At 52.5% G+C, this 16,171-nt stretch overlaps 3 protein-coding genes across 4 annotated transcripts in view; all 3 read right to left on the reverse strand.

The window, feature by feature from the left end:
- Nucleotides 1-661: 661 nt before the first annotated feature.
- On the reverse strand, nucleotides 662-4,368 carry LOC131196932 (fat storage-inducing transmembrane protein 1-like; the record flags this gene model as incomplete). Its single annotated transcript, XM_058180431.1, has 2 exons — nucleotides 662-740; nucleotides 4,037-4,368. Coding segments are annotated over 2 exons (411 nt in total), but the record flags the coding sequence as incomplete, so codon positions are not given.
- Nucleotides 4,351-8,536, reverse strand: LOC131196886 (fat storage-inducing transmembrane protein 1-like). Its single transcript, XM_058180321.1, has 2 exons — nucleotides 6,610-8,536; nucleotides 4,351-4,987 (listed from the first exon to the last, which is right to left on the reverse strand). The coding sequence occupies exons 1-2, from the start codon at nucleotides 6,984-6,986 to the stop codon at nucleotides 4,369-4,371; spliced, it is 996 nt and encodes a 331-aa protein (XP_058036304.1). The 5' UTR covers nucleotides 6,987-8,536; the 3' UTR covers nucleotides 4,351-4,368.
- Nucleotides 8,537-8,675: 139 nt separating this feature from the next.
- DCAF11 (DDB1 and CUL4 associated factor 11) overlaps nucleotides 8,676-16,171 on the reverse strand; it is a 33,608-nt gene continuing 26,112 nt past the window's right edge. For both annotated transcript variants that reach the window (XM_058180315.1, XM_058180316.1), the window contains 4 exons: nucleotides 14,909-15,062; nucleotides 13,491-13,643; nucleotides 12,260-12,366; nucleotides 8,676-10,292 (listed from right to left, as the gene is read on the reverse strand). In XM_058180315.1, the coding sequence (XP_058036298.1) occupies nucleotides 10,164-10,292; nucleotides 12,260-12,366; nucleotides 13,491-13,643; nucleotides 14,909-15,062 (543 nt within the window). In that variant the 3' untranslated portion in view covers nucleotides 8,676-10,163. The remainder of the gene's footprint in view (nucleotides 10,293-12,259; nucleotides 12,367-13,490; nucleotides 13,644-14,908; nucleotides 15,063-16,171) is intronic.

Below are 16,171 nucleotides of genomic sequence, written 5' to 3' on the forward strand. Positions count from 1 at the left end.
GTCGGGACGGGCGAATCGGCAGGCCGGCATCCAACCGGTGCAGCCGGACAGTCACCCACCCACCCACCCAGCCGCTTGCAAAAAAAATAAAAATAAAATAAAAAATAAATAAAAATGCACCGGGCGGTTTTTTGCATGCATGGATGGCCCCCTTTCCAGGGGTTGCAAATAAAAAATAAATAAAAATGCACCCGGCGGTTTTTTGCATGCATTGCATGGCCCCCTTTACAGGGTTTGCAAAAAAAAAAAAAAATAGGGGTTCGGGGCGATGCCTCGCTCTTGCAAATAAACGCACAACCGCCTCGCGAGGTAGGCCGGGTTCCCGCCTTGGCCCACCCGGGAGCTTTGCAAAGGCACCGGCGGCGGGTTTGTGTATTTTTTTTGCGTTTGGGATCATCCGAGATTTGCAAAAGAAATTGCAACTGGGGGAAGGGGGGGCATAGGAGGGGCTTGCTGGAGACTCCCCCCCCCGGGGAGGGGAGGGAGGGGAGGGGAGAGGGTAGTGGGGTTGTTCAGGCCTGGGTTGTGCCCGGTCGGCCTCGGATTTTGCACGGCGTTTCCACGAATTTGCACGGGGCGGGGGAGGCGGGAATGAATGAACTCTCTTTTCTCCCTGCAGGATTTGGAAAACTCTCGGCCGCTTTGAAAGGACCGGTGGACTTCAAGATCCAGAATTCCTCAGGCAGGCAGGCAGGCAGGCAGGTCGGCTAAGGGGATTCTGGGCACTGAAGTCCACGGATCTTCAAGCGGCCAAGAGTGGAGAAATAAAGGAATCAATGGATGGATGGAGATAGATATAGAATAGATAGATGGTAGGTAGGTAGGTAGGTAGAAAAATGTAGATAGACATAAATAGATGATAGGTAGGTAGATAGGTAGATAGATAGATAAGACATAGAATAGATAGATGGTAGGTAGGTAGGTAGAAAAATGTAGACAGACATAAATAGATGATAGGTAGGTAGGTAGGTAGAGAGATAGATAGATAAGACAGAATACATAGATGGTAGGTAGATAGGTAGAAAAATGTAGATAGACATAAATAGATGGTAGGTAGGTAGGTAGGTAGGTAGGTAGAGAGATAGATAAGACAATAGATAGATGATAGGTAGGTAGGTAGAAAAATGTAGATAGACATAAATAGATGATAGGTAGGTAGGTAGGTAGGTAGATAAGACATAGAATAGATACATGATAGGTAGGTAAGTAGGGTGGTCGGTCGATCGGTAGATAGAAAAATGCAGATAGAATAGATCAGGGGTGTCCAAACTTTTTTTGGTGAGGGCCAAATACAGAAAAATAAGCAAAGGACCGGGCCACACCATTGAACGGGGGTGGGGGTGGGGGGTGGGGGGTGGGGTGTCTAATTTTTTTCGTACCAGTTCTGTGGGTGTGGCTTACTTTGGGGTGTGGCTTGGTGGTCATGTGACTGGTGGGCGTGGCTAACTGCTCATGTGACTGGGTGGGCATGGCTAACTGCTCATGTGACTGAGTGGATGTGGCTATGGGCATAGAACAGGGGTGTCCAAACTTGGTCTCTTTAAGACTTGTGGACTTCAACTCCCAGAGTCCCTCAGCCAGCAAAGCAAAGTTTGGACACCCCTGATCTTGGCTTTTGTTTTGTATTTGGTATGAACTTGAAACTCCCTTCGTTATTCCCTGCCCAAGGGGTGGAGGCGCGAGGAGCCTCGCCAGGCGGCCCGAGGAAGGCGAGGGTAGAACTGCTGGGTCGGGCACGGCCAGCAGCCTCTTTCCCGCTCGCCGCCGCCTCCTCCACCCCTCCCTTCGTTATTCCCTGCCCAAGGGGTGGAGGCGCGAGGAGCCTCGCCAGGCGGCCCGAGGAAGGCGAGGGTGGAACTGCTGGGGTCGGGCACGGCCAGCAGCCTCTTTCCCGCTCGCCGCCGCCTCCTCCGCTCCCTCCCTTCGTTATTCCCTGCCCAAGGGGTGGAGGCGCGAGGAGCCTCGCCAGGCCGCCCGAGGAAGGCGAGGGTAGAACTGCTGGGGTCGGGCACGGCCAGCAGCCTCTTTCCCGCTCGGCGCCTCCTCCTCCGCCCCCTCCCTTCGTTATTCCCTGCCCAAGGGGTGGAGGCGCGAGGAGCCTCGCCAGGCGGCCCGAGGAAGGCGAGGGTAGAACTGCTGGGGTCGGGCACGGCCAGCAGCCTCTTTCCCGCTCGCCGCCGCCTCCTCCGCTCCCTCCCTTCGTTATTCCCTGCCCAAGGGGTGGAGGCGCGAGGAGCCTCGCCAGGCGGCCCGAGGGGGGCGAGGTAGAACTGCTGGGGTCGGGCACGGCCAGCAGCCTCTTTCCGCTCGCCGCCTCCTCACCTGTTTCTCGATGGCTGTCACTGCCGCCAGCGTGTCCGACATGGGAGGCGCGAGAGCCTCACCAGGCGGCCCAAGGAAGGCGAGGGTAGAACTGCTGGGGTCGGGCACGGCCAGCAGCCTCTTTCCGCCGCCGCCGCCTCCTCCCTTCGTTATTCCCTGCCCAAGGGGTGGAGGCGCGAGAGCCTCACCAGGCGGCCCAAGGAAGGCGAGGGTAGAACTGCTGGGGTCGGGCACGGCCAGCAGCCTCTTTCCGCTCGCCGCCTCCTCCCTTCGTTATTCCCTGCCCAAGGGGTGGGCGCGAGGAGCCTCACCAGGCGGCCCAAGGAAGGCGAGGTGGAACTGCTGGGGTCGGGCACGCCAGCAGCCTCTTTCCCGCCGCCGCCGCCTCCTCACCTGTTTCTCGATGGCTGTCACTGCCGCCAGCGTGTCCGACATGGGAGGCGCGAGCCTCGCCAGGCCGCCCGAGGAAGGCGAGGTGGAACTGCTGGGGTCGGGCACGCCAGCAGCCTCTTTCCGCTCGCCGCCTCCTCCACCCTCCCTTCGTTATTCCTGCCCAAGGGGTGGAGGCGAGGAGCCTCACCAGGCGGCCCAAGGAAGGCGAGGTGGAACTGCTGGGGTCGGGCACGCCAGCAGCCTCTTTCCGCTCGCCGCCTCCTCACCTGTTTCTCGATGGCTGTCACTGCCGCCACGCTGTCCGACATGGGAGGCGCGAGGAGCCTCACCAGGCGGCCCGAGGCGAGGTAGAACTGCTGGGGTCGGGCACGCCAGCAGCCTCTTTCCGCTCGCCGCCTCCTCACCTGTTTCTCGATGGCTGTCACTGCCGCCAGCGTGTCCGACATGGGAGGCGCGAGCCTCGCCAGGCGGCCCGAGGCGGTAGAACTGCTGGGGTCGGGCACGCCAGCAGCCTCTTTCCCGCCGCCTCCTCACCTGTTTCTCGATGGCTGTCACTGCCGCCAGCGTGTCCGACATGGGGAGGCGCGAGGAGCCTCGCCAGGCGGCCCAAGGAAGGCGAGGTGGAACTGCTGGGGTCGGGCACGGCCAGCAGCCTCTTTCCGCCGCCGCCGCCGCCGCCGCCTCCTCCACCCTCCCTTCGTTATTCCTGCCCAAGGGGTGGAGGCGAGGAGCCTCACCAGGCGGCCCAAGGAAGGCGAGGTGGAACTGCTGGGGTCGGGCACGCCAGCAGCCTCTTTCCGCTCGCCGCCTCCTCACCTGTTTCTCGATGGCTGTCACTGCCGCCACGCTGTCCGACATGGGAGGCGCGAGGAGCCTCACCAGGCGGCCCGAGGCGAGGTAGAACTGCTGGGGTCGGGCACGCCAGCAGCCTCTTTCCGCTCGCCGCCTCCTCACCTGTTTCTCGATGGCTGTCACTGCCGCCAGCGTGTCCGACATGGGAGGCGCGAGAGCCTCGCCAGGCGGCCCAAGGAAGGCGAGGTGGAACTGCTGGGGTCGGGCACGCCAGCAGCCTCTTTCCCGCCGCCTCCTCCTCCGCCTCCCTTCGTTATTCCTGCCCAAGGGGTGGGCGCGAGGAGCCTCACCAGGCGGCCCAAGGAAGGCGAGGTGGAACTGCTGGGGTCGGGCACGCCAGCAGCCTCTTTCCCGCCGCCTCCTCCTCCGCCTCCTCCGCCCCTCCCTTCGTTATTCCTGCCCAAGGGGTGGAGGCGCGAGAGCCTCACCAGGCGGCCCGAGGCGAGGTAGAACTGCTGGGGTCGGGCACGCCAGCAGGAAATTCCAGAGGAGGAGGACGTTAAGCAGGAAAATGAGGCGCAGCGGGACTCCGGCGGGGTGACCCTGGGCCAGGTAACGCCGGAAGATGGCCGTCTCCTCCACCATCAGCAGGCAGCAGAAAGTGAGCAGGAAGGTGTGGTCCGAGACGTCGTAGCCGTGCCATTTGTGGCCTTTGTGGAGACACGTCCACTTGTCCGGCAGGCCATTCACCAGGATCCCTTCCGGCACGGGGTCAAAGCAGTAGCCGGTTAGGTTCTCGATCAGCAGGAAGGCTTCGGTGGCGCCTAGCCAGAGGCCGGCGCCTCTACTTTCGGCGGATGTTCAGTTCTGCCTCGTGACGTCTTTCGAGGCTCCCCGGAGAAAGAGACCGGCGCCGGGTCTCCCCGGGGAACAAGGGCAGCGGTACCAGCACCGGTAGGTGAGGAACCAGCACAGGGTGGCGATGGCCGCTCCCACGACTTTGTGGCTGTAGTCGTACAGGTAGACCACCGTGCACGCCAGCAGGAAATTCCAGAGGAGGAGGAGGAGGACGTTAAGCAGGAAAATGAGGCGCAGCGGGACTCCGGCGGGGTGACCCTGGGCCAGGTAACGCCGGAAGATGGCCGTCTCCTCCACCATCAGCAGGCAGCAGAAAGTGAGCAGGAAGGTGTGGTCCGAGACGTCGTAGCCGTGCCATTTGTGGCCTTTGTGGAGACACGTCCACTTGTCCGGCAGGCCATTCACCAGGATCCCTTCCGGCACGGGGTCAAAGCAGTAGCCGGTTAGGTTCTCGATCAGCAGGAAGGCTTCGGTGGCGCCTAGCCAGAGGCCGGCGCCCACCGCCAAGCGAGCCAGGTGACGGAAGGTGAGCAGGATCTGGTGGGTGGCCAGATAGACCACCGAGAGGATAAAGCCACCGAGGAAAATGCAAGTCCAGCCCCAGGCAGATCGGACAAATTTTCTAGGGTGGGGAGGAAAAAAAAAAAGAATGGGGGGTCAGAGATCTGAACAGAACCAGGATGATCGAGATGAAAACAAACCAGGATCTGCGCAAGCTAAGATGGCCGCATTCCACCTGGATACTTCATTCCCGGTTCCAGGTAAGTCTCTGCGAACTACAGGTAGTCCCGGACTTAACGATCACAATCGAGTCCAAAATTTCCAACAACTGCAGTTGTTAAAGTTAGTAAACACTGTTGTTAAACGAATCCGATTTTCCCGTGGATTTCGCTGGTCAAGACGGTCGCAAAACGGGGATCATGTGAGCCTGGGATGCATCGACCGTCATAAATACGGATCAGTTGCCAGGCGGTTGAATTTGGATCATGGGGATGCGGCCACCGTTGTTAAGTGTGAAAAACGGTCCCGTTTTTTTTCAGTGCCGTTGTTCACTAACTGGACTGTTGTAAATCGAGGACTACCTGTACAGATTTTTTTCCCCCCATTCAATTTACGACGATGCAGCCAACTGAAAAGAATGACAAGACTTCACACCAAGCAGAGAATGGATTAACGGAACGATATGAATGTTGAAATCAAGGGCATCTAGTCCTTGACTTACGACAGTTTCTGTTATGAAGTTATGAAGTTTCAGGACTACTTATGATCGGGTTTCAAAATCCCGATGGCCGGCCTCTCCCGTCCCAGCAACTGGTCTGCATTAATGGCCTTTTGCCGTGTCCCGTGACACAATATTCACCCGATTTACGACGTTTGGCTGGATACTGGCGGTCCCAACGCGAAACATCCCATTGTGGACAACAGATTCGTTTTAATGACCGTCATAAAAGAAAAGGTGGTAAAATCAAGTCACTTAGTTGAGTTGGGTGGCCCTGGAAACTAAAGGCATGAATAATTTTTTAAAAAAAATCAGGCATGGTCATTCTGTGATCCATTTAACAACCGGCATGACTTACGACTGTATTTTGGGGCTCAATTAGAGTCATAAATCGAGGACTACTTGCTGTATCTGCTATATGAGACTGTTAAAGCTAGAAGAGTGGACTACAGGTAGTCCTCAAGTTATGGCCACAATTGAGCCCCAAATTCCTGGCGCTAGGTGAAATGTTTTGTTACAAGCAGGTTTTGTTCCATTTTATGACTTTTCTTGCCACGGTTGTTAAGTCAGTTGCACAAGAATCTGGCTTCTCCATTGACTTTGTCAGAAGGTCGCAAAAGCGGATTGCGGGCCCCTGGGATGCTACAACCGTCATAAACATGAGTCAGTTGCCGAGCGTCTTATCACGTGACCCACGGGGAAAAATGGTCCTTTTTCTCAGTGATCTCGTAACTTTGAACGGTCACTAAACGAATTATTGTAAGTCAAGGACTAGCGGTAACCTTAGGTGACCTTGTGCAACGGAGATTTAGGTGTTAAAAAGACATCAGCAAGCTTTTTATATATTTTGGAACGGGGAGCCAACGAGATAGGCAGTTATAGAAAATCGAATCAATCAAATTTAATTGAAAATGAAATACCATGTAATCGCTTTATTTCCCCCAAGCGGATCGCTAGCCCCCTTCGCCAACCTACCCAACCCAAGACCAACACACACACACACAAACACACACGCAATCACTCACATGTTAAAGAAGTTGTGATGATTGGCAAAGATCGCCCGGGGATTGACGTAGAACTGAAGCAAGGGCCCAAAAATGACCACGGACGCCAGCCACAGGTGGTAAGCGCGACGGAGGCCCGGCACCCCGAGAAGCCAAGCGTACTGGTTGCTCCAGAAAACCACCAGCGCCTGGCCCAGGGCTTGGGCCCACCCAGCGCCAGTGGCCAGCAGCGAGAAGGGCCTTTTGGGGACCCGTCCTTCTGCCATCCCCTCCCCTCGGAGCAGCCCACCTGAAGGAAGTCGCAAAGATGCCCCGGTGGCGGCGGCGGTGAGGAACGAAGGAGAAAAGAGAAAAGTCAACGGGAGGGAGAGGAGCCGGAGGGGGGTGCGGGAACACATTAAAAATGACGCCCTGCAACAGCTGCGGGCATGTCAACCGAGCTGGGCTTGAACAGCCGATCGAAGGACAGAAGGGCACAAAGGATTAGGGGACCGGCTGTCCCTTGCAGCCTTCGGCGGGTGGAAATGAAGGATCGGTTGGCAACGATCTCAAAGAGAAACAAAAAAAAGGACTTTGAGCCAAAGTTTTGCTCCTTGGATGAACTCTTTGGGACTTGCTCATAAAAAGAAGAAAAAAAAACACCAAATTGGTCTCGCCCTAAGAGATCAGGTGTCCTTCTCAAGTTCCCTAGAATTGCTTTCTTATCTCCTTTTCTCCCTCCACTTCTCCACTTCTCTCCTTCTTTCTCTTTCTGGTTTTTTTCCTCCTGCCCTGGCAAAATTTTTATTTATTTGAGGCGAGACTCAAATCAGGATAAAGTCGGAAGGGACCTTGTAGTTCATCTAGTCCAACCCGCTGCCCAAGCGTCTTCTCCTTGCGTCATCGGACGTTGGCAATCCAATTTTTATCAACAGCTGCCGAAAAAAAAATCCGATGACGGATATGGCGCAAGAACCACCCTTGGGCAGCAGGTTAGACTAGATGATCTACAAGGTCCCTTCCTCCTCTATTCTGATTGATTTTTGTCCAAACCGGTCCCTTAAGATTTTGAAGCCGTGATGTTCTTTTTCTGCCTGGACCTCGTTTGCCTTCAATTCTTCCCTGGATGCCGTATTTTTTCCGGGTGTCGCAGCGCATGTCCGAAATATTATAAACTTCCGTTTTATGCTTTTGATTATCTCCCTTGGGCTTTCCCACCTCCTCCGTTCCGATTTCGTCAACCCAACTTATACGTATAAACAGCCGCCTGTCGATCCACATTTCAAATGCTTCTTGTTTCGTCAAGTAGTTTTCTGTCAACAGACCAACTCTCCACACCGTAGAGCAGGATAGAAAAGATTTAGCCTCTGACAAACCCGATTTTCAATCTTGCTGCCCAAGCTGGAGTCCCTCTACCATTCCAGACTTTTCTTCTTGAAAACCTCCAAGAATGAAGAACCTCGCCACTTCTGGTGGCAAGCAGTTCCGCTGCCTAATTGTTCTCACGGTCAGGAAACATCTCCTTAAAAGTTCTAGGCTGAATCTCTCTGTTCTGTCCCCCCTTGCCTCCGTCTGAGCGATGGCTTAATTAGCCGGCACTATCAGATCTGGCAGCAAACTAGCGAGTGTCTGCCAAGTATCTTGTTATCTCCCTCAACACCGATGAGTCACCCAGGAACAAACAGTACTGCAGCTCTTAGTTAATCAGTTGATTTGCCTGCTACGAAGAGGGACAGCAGCTCTTGCTGCCTTTATATCCTGTGAGGTGTGGCTCCATGACTCAGCACTTCCTAGGCCTGCCCCACCCGCTTCTGTTGTTCCCGCCCCTCCTGCCTATGAAACCTAGGGTCCAGCCAGGTCTGATTGCCATCAGCCGGGTCTGGAGGCGTGGCCTGGGGGGGAAAGAGTCAGGGGACGGAGGCCTCATTATTTCTTCCATCTGGCCTGCCTCTGGCTCCTGGAGCTGAGCCAGGGAAGCCGGTGCTCGCGAGGTAAGTCCTGATGGCCCTTCCCCCTCACTTTCCAAGTCACTTTCTGGCAGGAGGCCCGGCTCGGGGGGCGCAGACACAACACTCTCCTTGATCGGCAGAGCAGAAATCCAAACCAAATCAAATTTCAACCACTTTTATTTTAAGATAATTTCAGACAGTTATTTGCATCACCCCTGAAACGGGGGGGGGGGAGAAAGACCCTCCCCTTTTCTACAAAACCTAGATTTGGAAAGGAGCCCCAACATGGAGCCCTCCGGGGGAAGGACTGTGAGGGGTGGGTGGGCTCCTTCTCCAACTAGAAGAAATGAACAAGGAAATCCCCCCCCCCCGGCTTTTACACGCTTAAAAACATGTGGCTCTTTTCGCTCACCCCTTCCATCCATTTATTTTTTAAAAAAACCACTCTTCGGGTACCCCAAATGCCCCTTCTTTGCAGGACCCTCACCATTAATATTTACAGGGCAGGTGAGACTCCCCCCACCTGCGAGCGTTTCGGAAAGGGAGCCAAGGAAGAGCCAGGTTGGGGACACCGTTTAAGGCGAAAGACGATAGGAACGCCTGCCCCCCTTTTCTCAAGAAGAAATAGAAAGGGGTCCCCCTATTTTGGGGTGAGTGGTGTTAACTTGAGGGCAATGGGCCCGATGCGAAGAAAACATCCTCAGCATCTGGGAGAAGAGGAAGAGGTTGGGAAGGAAGCTCCAACTGTCCCCTCTGGCCACGAATCTTCGTGGCGCCTGACAAATATCCTGCAAGGACCCCCTCCCCAGCCTCCTGGGAGGGGGGTTGTGTGTCAGCGAGCGCTCGCCATCATCCCTCTGAGAAAAGAGGGGGAGCCATTTCAATCAAACCCCTCCCCACCGAGGATCTTCTGAACACCAAGAGGGATCTTTTGGGATCTGTCGCCTCTCCGTGGCTCAGATCCAGAGAAAACTGGATCTATCTATCTCTATATATATTTCCCCCTATTCCCTGATAAAGCTCCAGACGGAGGTCAAGTCTTAAAGGGTCCCGCGAAAATTATTGTGGGTGCGTTACACTTTTTTTTTTTCGTCGCAATGAATCTGGGCATTGCAGAGACCATCTGCAGGGAGGAACCGGCCGGGATGCCGCGAGGTGATTTTCCAGTCATGATTCTATATATCCCCAAAAAGGAGGAGAGGTTTTCTTCTAAGGGACCCATCGGGCTTTCCAGCTGTGAATTTCGGTGGGCCCATATTCCTGGGCTGCCGTCCCTCGGATCAAGATTTGTGGGACAGAGTCCAGCTCATCTGGAAGGATACAGAATCAGCCCAGCTTTGACCAAGACCTCCAGCGGGATTGTTCGCCGTTTCTTTCGCCGGTAGGTGGTTGTCGTTTTTTGTCGCTATCCTTCGGATCCAACCGCGGGACCCCAAAGCCGATGATGCCGGAGGTTTCGGAGATGGAAGATCGGTTCATTCGAGAGGGGTGTGTGGGTTCGTCCGAAGTGGCTTTCCGCTTCGCCCCGGCGAACACCGCCCACCCGAAATGATTGGCAACGCAAGACGTCGTTTTCGCCCTCGCTCTCGGCCCCTGAGTAAGTCCCAAACTGGAGAACGGTGGCGAACAAGCGAGGGGGGGGGAAGGCTACTGGTGTGGGGGGACGGCCAGCTGGGGATGTTTTTCTCGGCCTGTTAGGAGCTGCTGGGGGTCGCTGAGATCATCTTCGTCGTACTCTGTTTGCTGATACTCCCAGAGACATACGTTTCCATCCCACTGCAAGAGAGAGGAGAGAAGAGGAGAAGAGAGGAGAGGAGAGGAGAAGAGAGGAGAAGAGAAGAGGGTAGAGGGACAAGAGAGAGAAGACAGGGGAGAGGAGAGAGTCATAAGAGAAGAGAAGGGAAGGGAAGGGAAGGAGAGAGGGTAGACGGACAAGAGAGAGGAGACAGAGAGAGGAGAGGAGAGAGAGATAGGAGAAAGAGAAGGGCAGAGAAGAGAAGAGAGAGATAGAGTGTTATTTATTGTTTCTATTCAGGGATTACAGGTAATCCTCGAATTATGACTTTAATGGAGATTATTAGAATGGAAAATGATTCGCTCTGCTGATCCCGTGACCCAAAGGCCAGCCATTAATAATAGAACACAGCATAAGTAGTCCTCACCTTACAACCACAATGGAGCTCCACATTTCTATTCCTAAGTGGTTGAGTTTTGACCCATTTTAAGGCCATTCTTGCCACCGTTAAGCGAATCACTGCAGTTGTTACCACGGCGGTTCAGCGAATCTGACTTTGCTTATCAGAAAGTCTTCAGAGGGGATCGTGTGACCCGGGGGGAGACTGCCACCATCATAAATATGAGTCAAGGGCAGAGGGTCTGAATTTGGATCACAGGGATGCTGCAACGGTCATTAAGTTTGAGAGTGTTTTAATGAACTGCATCACTGTCTGGTTTGGTGGCAGCAGTGCCTCAGATAGAAAGTCCATACAGAGAGTGGTGAGGACAGTGGAGAAGATTACAGGAAGCTCACTTCCCTTTATTCAGGATAATGCTTACAAGCACTATGTGCTTAGTGCCGAAGCATTATCAGAGACCCCACACACTGACTTCTCTTTGTGTTGCTCCTCTCTGTAAGGAGGTTTAGAAGTATTTCTAGCAGGACTACCAGATTCTGTAACAACTTTGTTCCCTATGCCATCCGTCTGGCAAACTCCGTTCTTCTCGCCATAAACATGTATACATTCGAGCTATACAGTGTTGTTTCTCCACGTCATATAATATATGTGGGTATATACACATAATTTTGTATTTATTTATTTATCTTGTCGTGTTTATGTAGTGTAAAATTGGGAGGTGGTGATCCTTTAAGAGTTATATGCAATGAAATTTCATTTTTAATGTATGTCAATTCGTGTACATTCAAAGTGACAATGAAGTTATTCTATTGTACTGTATTGTATTGTATTGTATTCTATTCCATTCCATTCCATTCCAAATATTCTACTCTACTCTACTCTATTCTATTCCACTCTACTCCACTCCACTCCCCTCCAAATATTCCATTCCATATATTCTATTCTACTCTACTCTACTCTGCTCTGCTCCACTCTGCTCCGTTCCATTCCAAATATTCTATTCTATTCTATTCTATTCTATTCTATTCTATTCTATTCTATTCTATTCTATTCTATTCTATTCTATTCTATTCTATTCTATTCTACTCTACTCTACTCTACTCTACTCTACTCTACTCTACTCTACTCTACTCTATTCTATGTCATGTCTCCTTTGGACAGGTCAATAAAGCGAATAAATGCAACACAGCAACAATGGGGCTATTCCAGTGGTAAAACCTGAACCAGTTTACTACTGGTTTGGTGGCTGCGCATGCGCTCTTTGCGCCAAATGCTTGCATGCAGCACGTACCACGCACCAAATGTGAGGTGCCTGCATGCACTGCTCGCACATGGGAAGGAAGATAAGTAGAACAGCACGCGGGGAGGATGATCAGCTGTGGCGCGTGATCGTCGGAGCCTTTTTTTTAAAGCATTTTTTTTTTACTACCTATTCGGGCGAATAGGTAGTAAAAAATGCTTTTAAAAAGTTAAAAAAAAAAAAGGCTCTGATGAGCGCAGCTGAGGCCAATCCGGTCCGAACTGGGAGCATTTTCACCCCTGGGCTACTTCCTGCCCTAAATATGAATTCCTCCGTTCCGTGCCTGCCGTCGGTTCCCGAAAACTTACCGAGGTACTAACGATCTTCTCCTCGTATGGGTGCCAACTAACATCTCGTACGCAGGCTTGGTGATTGATCAGTTTCTTCACAATGAGACCGGTCAGGAGATCGTAGACTTGAGGGGGGGGGCAGGTGGGCGAGAAGAGAGAGGAAGAGCATTAGTAGCCAGGTAGATTTAAGAGCAGGAGGGAAAAGGAGAGGGCGCCCCTGTGCGGGAGGATTTGGGGGAGGGGTGTGTGTGCTCCGAGATTTGATTCTGGATGAATTGGGATTTCAAGCAAGCCAATTAAAGAGACTGTTCTCTCCAAAGGTTCCAAGCACAAATAAAAATTGGGTATTTCCGAGTTCTTGCTTGCCCTTTATGTCGGCATAATCCGTGGGAACAGAAGATCAAACTCCGACTTAAAAGAAGAAATGAGAATATCGAAAGAGGAAGTTTGGTGTGGCTTTAACGTTTTTAGCCTGCCGCTCCCTCCCAGTCTTTTGGACAAATTCACTTCTTTATTGATTTGGATTTCACCTTTTATTACATTTTGAAAAGTTGCTCAAGGAGATGAAGGTGCGCAACACATTTTCCTCGTCGTATTTTTCCTGCAATAACAAACTGCTATGTGTGTGTGTGGGGGGGGGGGGAGTAGGCCGAAAAACAAAGGGACTTGCCCGAAGTCACCCAACCGGCTATGATGCCTAAAGTGGGACTAGAACTCAGTGGCACCTGGTGATTGGCACAAAGTCACCCAGCCGGCTTTAATGTCAAAGGTAGGACTAGAACTCACTGGCACCTGGTGATCAGCCCAAAGTCATCCAGCCGGCTTTCGTGCCTAAGGTGGCACTAGAACTCACTGGCACCTAGTGATCAGCCCAAATTCATCCAGCCGGCTTTCGTGCCTAAGGTGGCACTAGAACTCACTGGCACCTGGTGATCGGCCTAATGTCATCCAGCTGGCTTTAATGCCTAACGTGGGACTAGAACTCACCGGCACCTGGCGATTAGCCCAAATTCACCCAGGCAGCTTTCATGGCTAAAACGGAACTAGAACTCACGATCTCTTGCTTTTAAGCCTGTTGCCTTAACCGGCTCTCAAATGCCATTTGACGTTTACTTGGGCGGCCTGCGCCAGCAATCTCAAGTGGATCCCTGGATCTCTTCTCCTGCCCAATCCCACTCCAGCACTCAAGGAAATGGCTCTAGGTCTCCTCCTTGCGCTCGGAGGGCATTCTGGTTCCCGAGCCACTTACCTACCACCCGTCCTGTGGAGCACCCGCTGTAAATGTACTGCTGTCCCGTGCTGTGAGGTGGGGAGAACCGGCAGCGGATCAGAGTGTGCAGGACTCCGTGGCCCCGGTAGGTCATGAGAGAAGTGTCCCCTGGAAGTTTTGATTTACGTCGGGCTGGGGAAGGGAAGGAAAGAAGGAAGGATTAGAGTGTTGTAGTCCGCCAGCAGCCTGCGGAGCTGGCAACGGAGTCAGACAGCGATGAGGCTGAGGTGAGGCCAGGGCCATCGGGGAGTGAGGTGCGGACTCCAGAGGCTGATAGTAGTAAGGCAGAGGAACAGGAGGAGCCTATTCCTAATGCACGTATGAGAAGAGCTACCAGAAGGCAAGAACAGCTCAAGCAAATAGGACAACTCGGGAGTAGGGCCAAGAGTTGATTGGCCCCTCCCATAAGGCTTAAAAGACCAGCAACAGCGTTTGGGCTTTGCCGGAAAACAACACTGATAGCTGCGTCTTCTGCTTCGTCTACATCTTGCATTTCTTTTTGTGACTTCTGAACGTTTGCCAAGAAAGGCCTTTGGCAGTTTGCCTAATTGGACCAAGATTTACGATAGGACTGAGGAATTTGTGTTGGGAGGAATTTGTTTTAATTTAGTTGAACTACGCTGAGAATGAAGTAATTCTCAACTGTTCGAATAAAGCTTGTTTGTTTTTTCATGGACTGAGTTTCCTACAACTTACTTGGGCCTGGGTCACAACATAGGTGTCCAACCAGAGCAACATTAAGACCTGTGGACTTCAACTCCCAGAATTCCCCAGCCAGCCATGAGCAGCCCTAAATCTGGAATAGATCAAAGTTGTCCTTTGCACACACGTTGTTCTGACCCAGCTCCCCAAACATGACAAATCGTCTTAAGTCAAGTCAAAGATTCCTTTAATTAGGAGCGCCGGCAACCCCAGCAAAAATATTCTCTCTCACCACGGGCTAAGTCCGTCTGGCCGGGAGATGAATAGTTGTCTGCCACATCTATTCATCTCCACCCCCTGCCTTTTATCCCCAGAGCTAGGGTGGGATTTTGCTAGCAGCGGTGGCTTTTCCGTCCTGAGGACCGGCCCATAGATTTCCACTGCTCTCCTCTCCTCTGCCGTCTGCGCATCCGCGCGTCAGGCACTGGACCCAGCTGTTCCTCCTCTTCCTCATCAGCCACCTCCAGACCTGGGGGCTGACGGACCGTCTCTGTCTCTATCTTTGCCAGAGCTCCACTCCCTCTTCCCTCACAGAACGCTCAGGTTGCCTTACTGTTGACCCTTACTCCCACGCCTCATCCTCCTCTAATTTGGCTGCTGGAGAGACCAGCGGCCGACAGGACACAACACACGTATATATACCCTGCATTCAATCCTGCTTCTCCCGTTAAGAGGGGAGGGGGTGTGTGTCATACCTTTTTTGGGTACCTGTTGCCAGCGATAATCCCAGATCTGCTGGGTGACAGCGTGCCGGGATGCTTCGAGGCCCTCCTGGCCCGAGAATTTGCGCATGTCCCACAGCTTAATGGTCTGGTCCTTGGAGTTGGAGATGAGGTATCGTGCGTCTCCCTGAGGGAAGAAGACAAGAGCAGCTGAGGAAACCATTTGGATGCCTCCATCCTCAACTTCAAAACAAACTTAGAACTTCTTGAAAGGCGGTCTCTAAAGGGCCACATCTGGGGAAAGGGAAGGAACCCGTAATTCGGAATTCTCTTTGCTTCCCGGAATGATTCGTTCAATTCTGGAAGGGGTCTTCCATTAATCTCCAACAGCAGTTATGTTCCCTCTGGGAGTTTAAATTAGTTCTTTCAGATTCCATAAATTTCTTTTTTTTAAAAAAAAGGAAAATAAATAACCTGGTTGTGCAGAATTTGTGATGAGTTCTTTAAAAGAGAAAGAACCAGTGGTGGGATTAAGCCGGTTCGGGCGAACCAGTTGTTAAAATTGCTGGCTGGCCCCTCCCCTCCCCGGATTTCCGACGTGCCCCATTTTTGCTCTCAGGTAAGTGAAAAGGAGGCTTACTAGGCCCAAAATAGGGCGTGAGGGGGGGTGCGGTGCGTCCCCCACCCCCCGTGGCCCATTTTTGCTGCCAGGAGGTTGCAGAAAGGCCTACTAAGCCCAAAACTGGGCGCGGGGGTATGTGGCGCGTCACCCGCATGGCCCGTTTTTGCTCCTGGGGGTGCAGGAGGCAGAGTGCTGCCTGTCATACCCCGGGCCACGCCCACCAAGCAGAGAACTGATCATTCAATTAAAAATAATTGCGACCAACTTGCCTTCCATTGAGGACCTGTATACTGCACGAATCAAGAAGAGGGCCGTGAAAATATTTGCAGATCCCTCGCATCCTGGACATAAACTGTTTCAACTCCTACCCTCAAAACGACGCTATAGAGCACTGCACACCAGAACAACTAGACACAAGAACAGTTTTTTCCCGAAGGCCATCACTCTGCTAAACAAATAATTCCCTCAACACTGTCAGACTATTTACTGAATCTGCACTACTATTAATCGTTTCATAGTTCCCATCACCAATCTCTTTCCACTTAGGACTGTATGACTATAACTTGTTGCTGGCAATCCTTATGATTTATATTGATATATTGATCATCAATTGTGTTGTAAATGTTGTACCTTGATGAACGTATCTTTTCTTATGTACACTGAGAGCATATGCA

Source organism: Ahaetulla prasina, chromosome 4, assembly GCF_028640845.1.
Source record: "Ahaetulla prasina isolate Xishuangbanna chromosome 4, ASM2864084v1, whole genome shotgun sequence".
Lineage (NCBI taxonomy): Eukaryota > Metazoa > Chordata > Lepidosauria > Squamata > Colubridae > Ahaetulla > Ahaetulla prasina.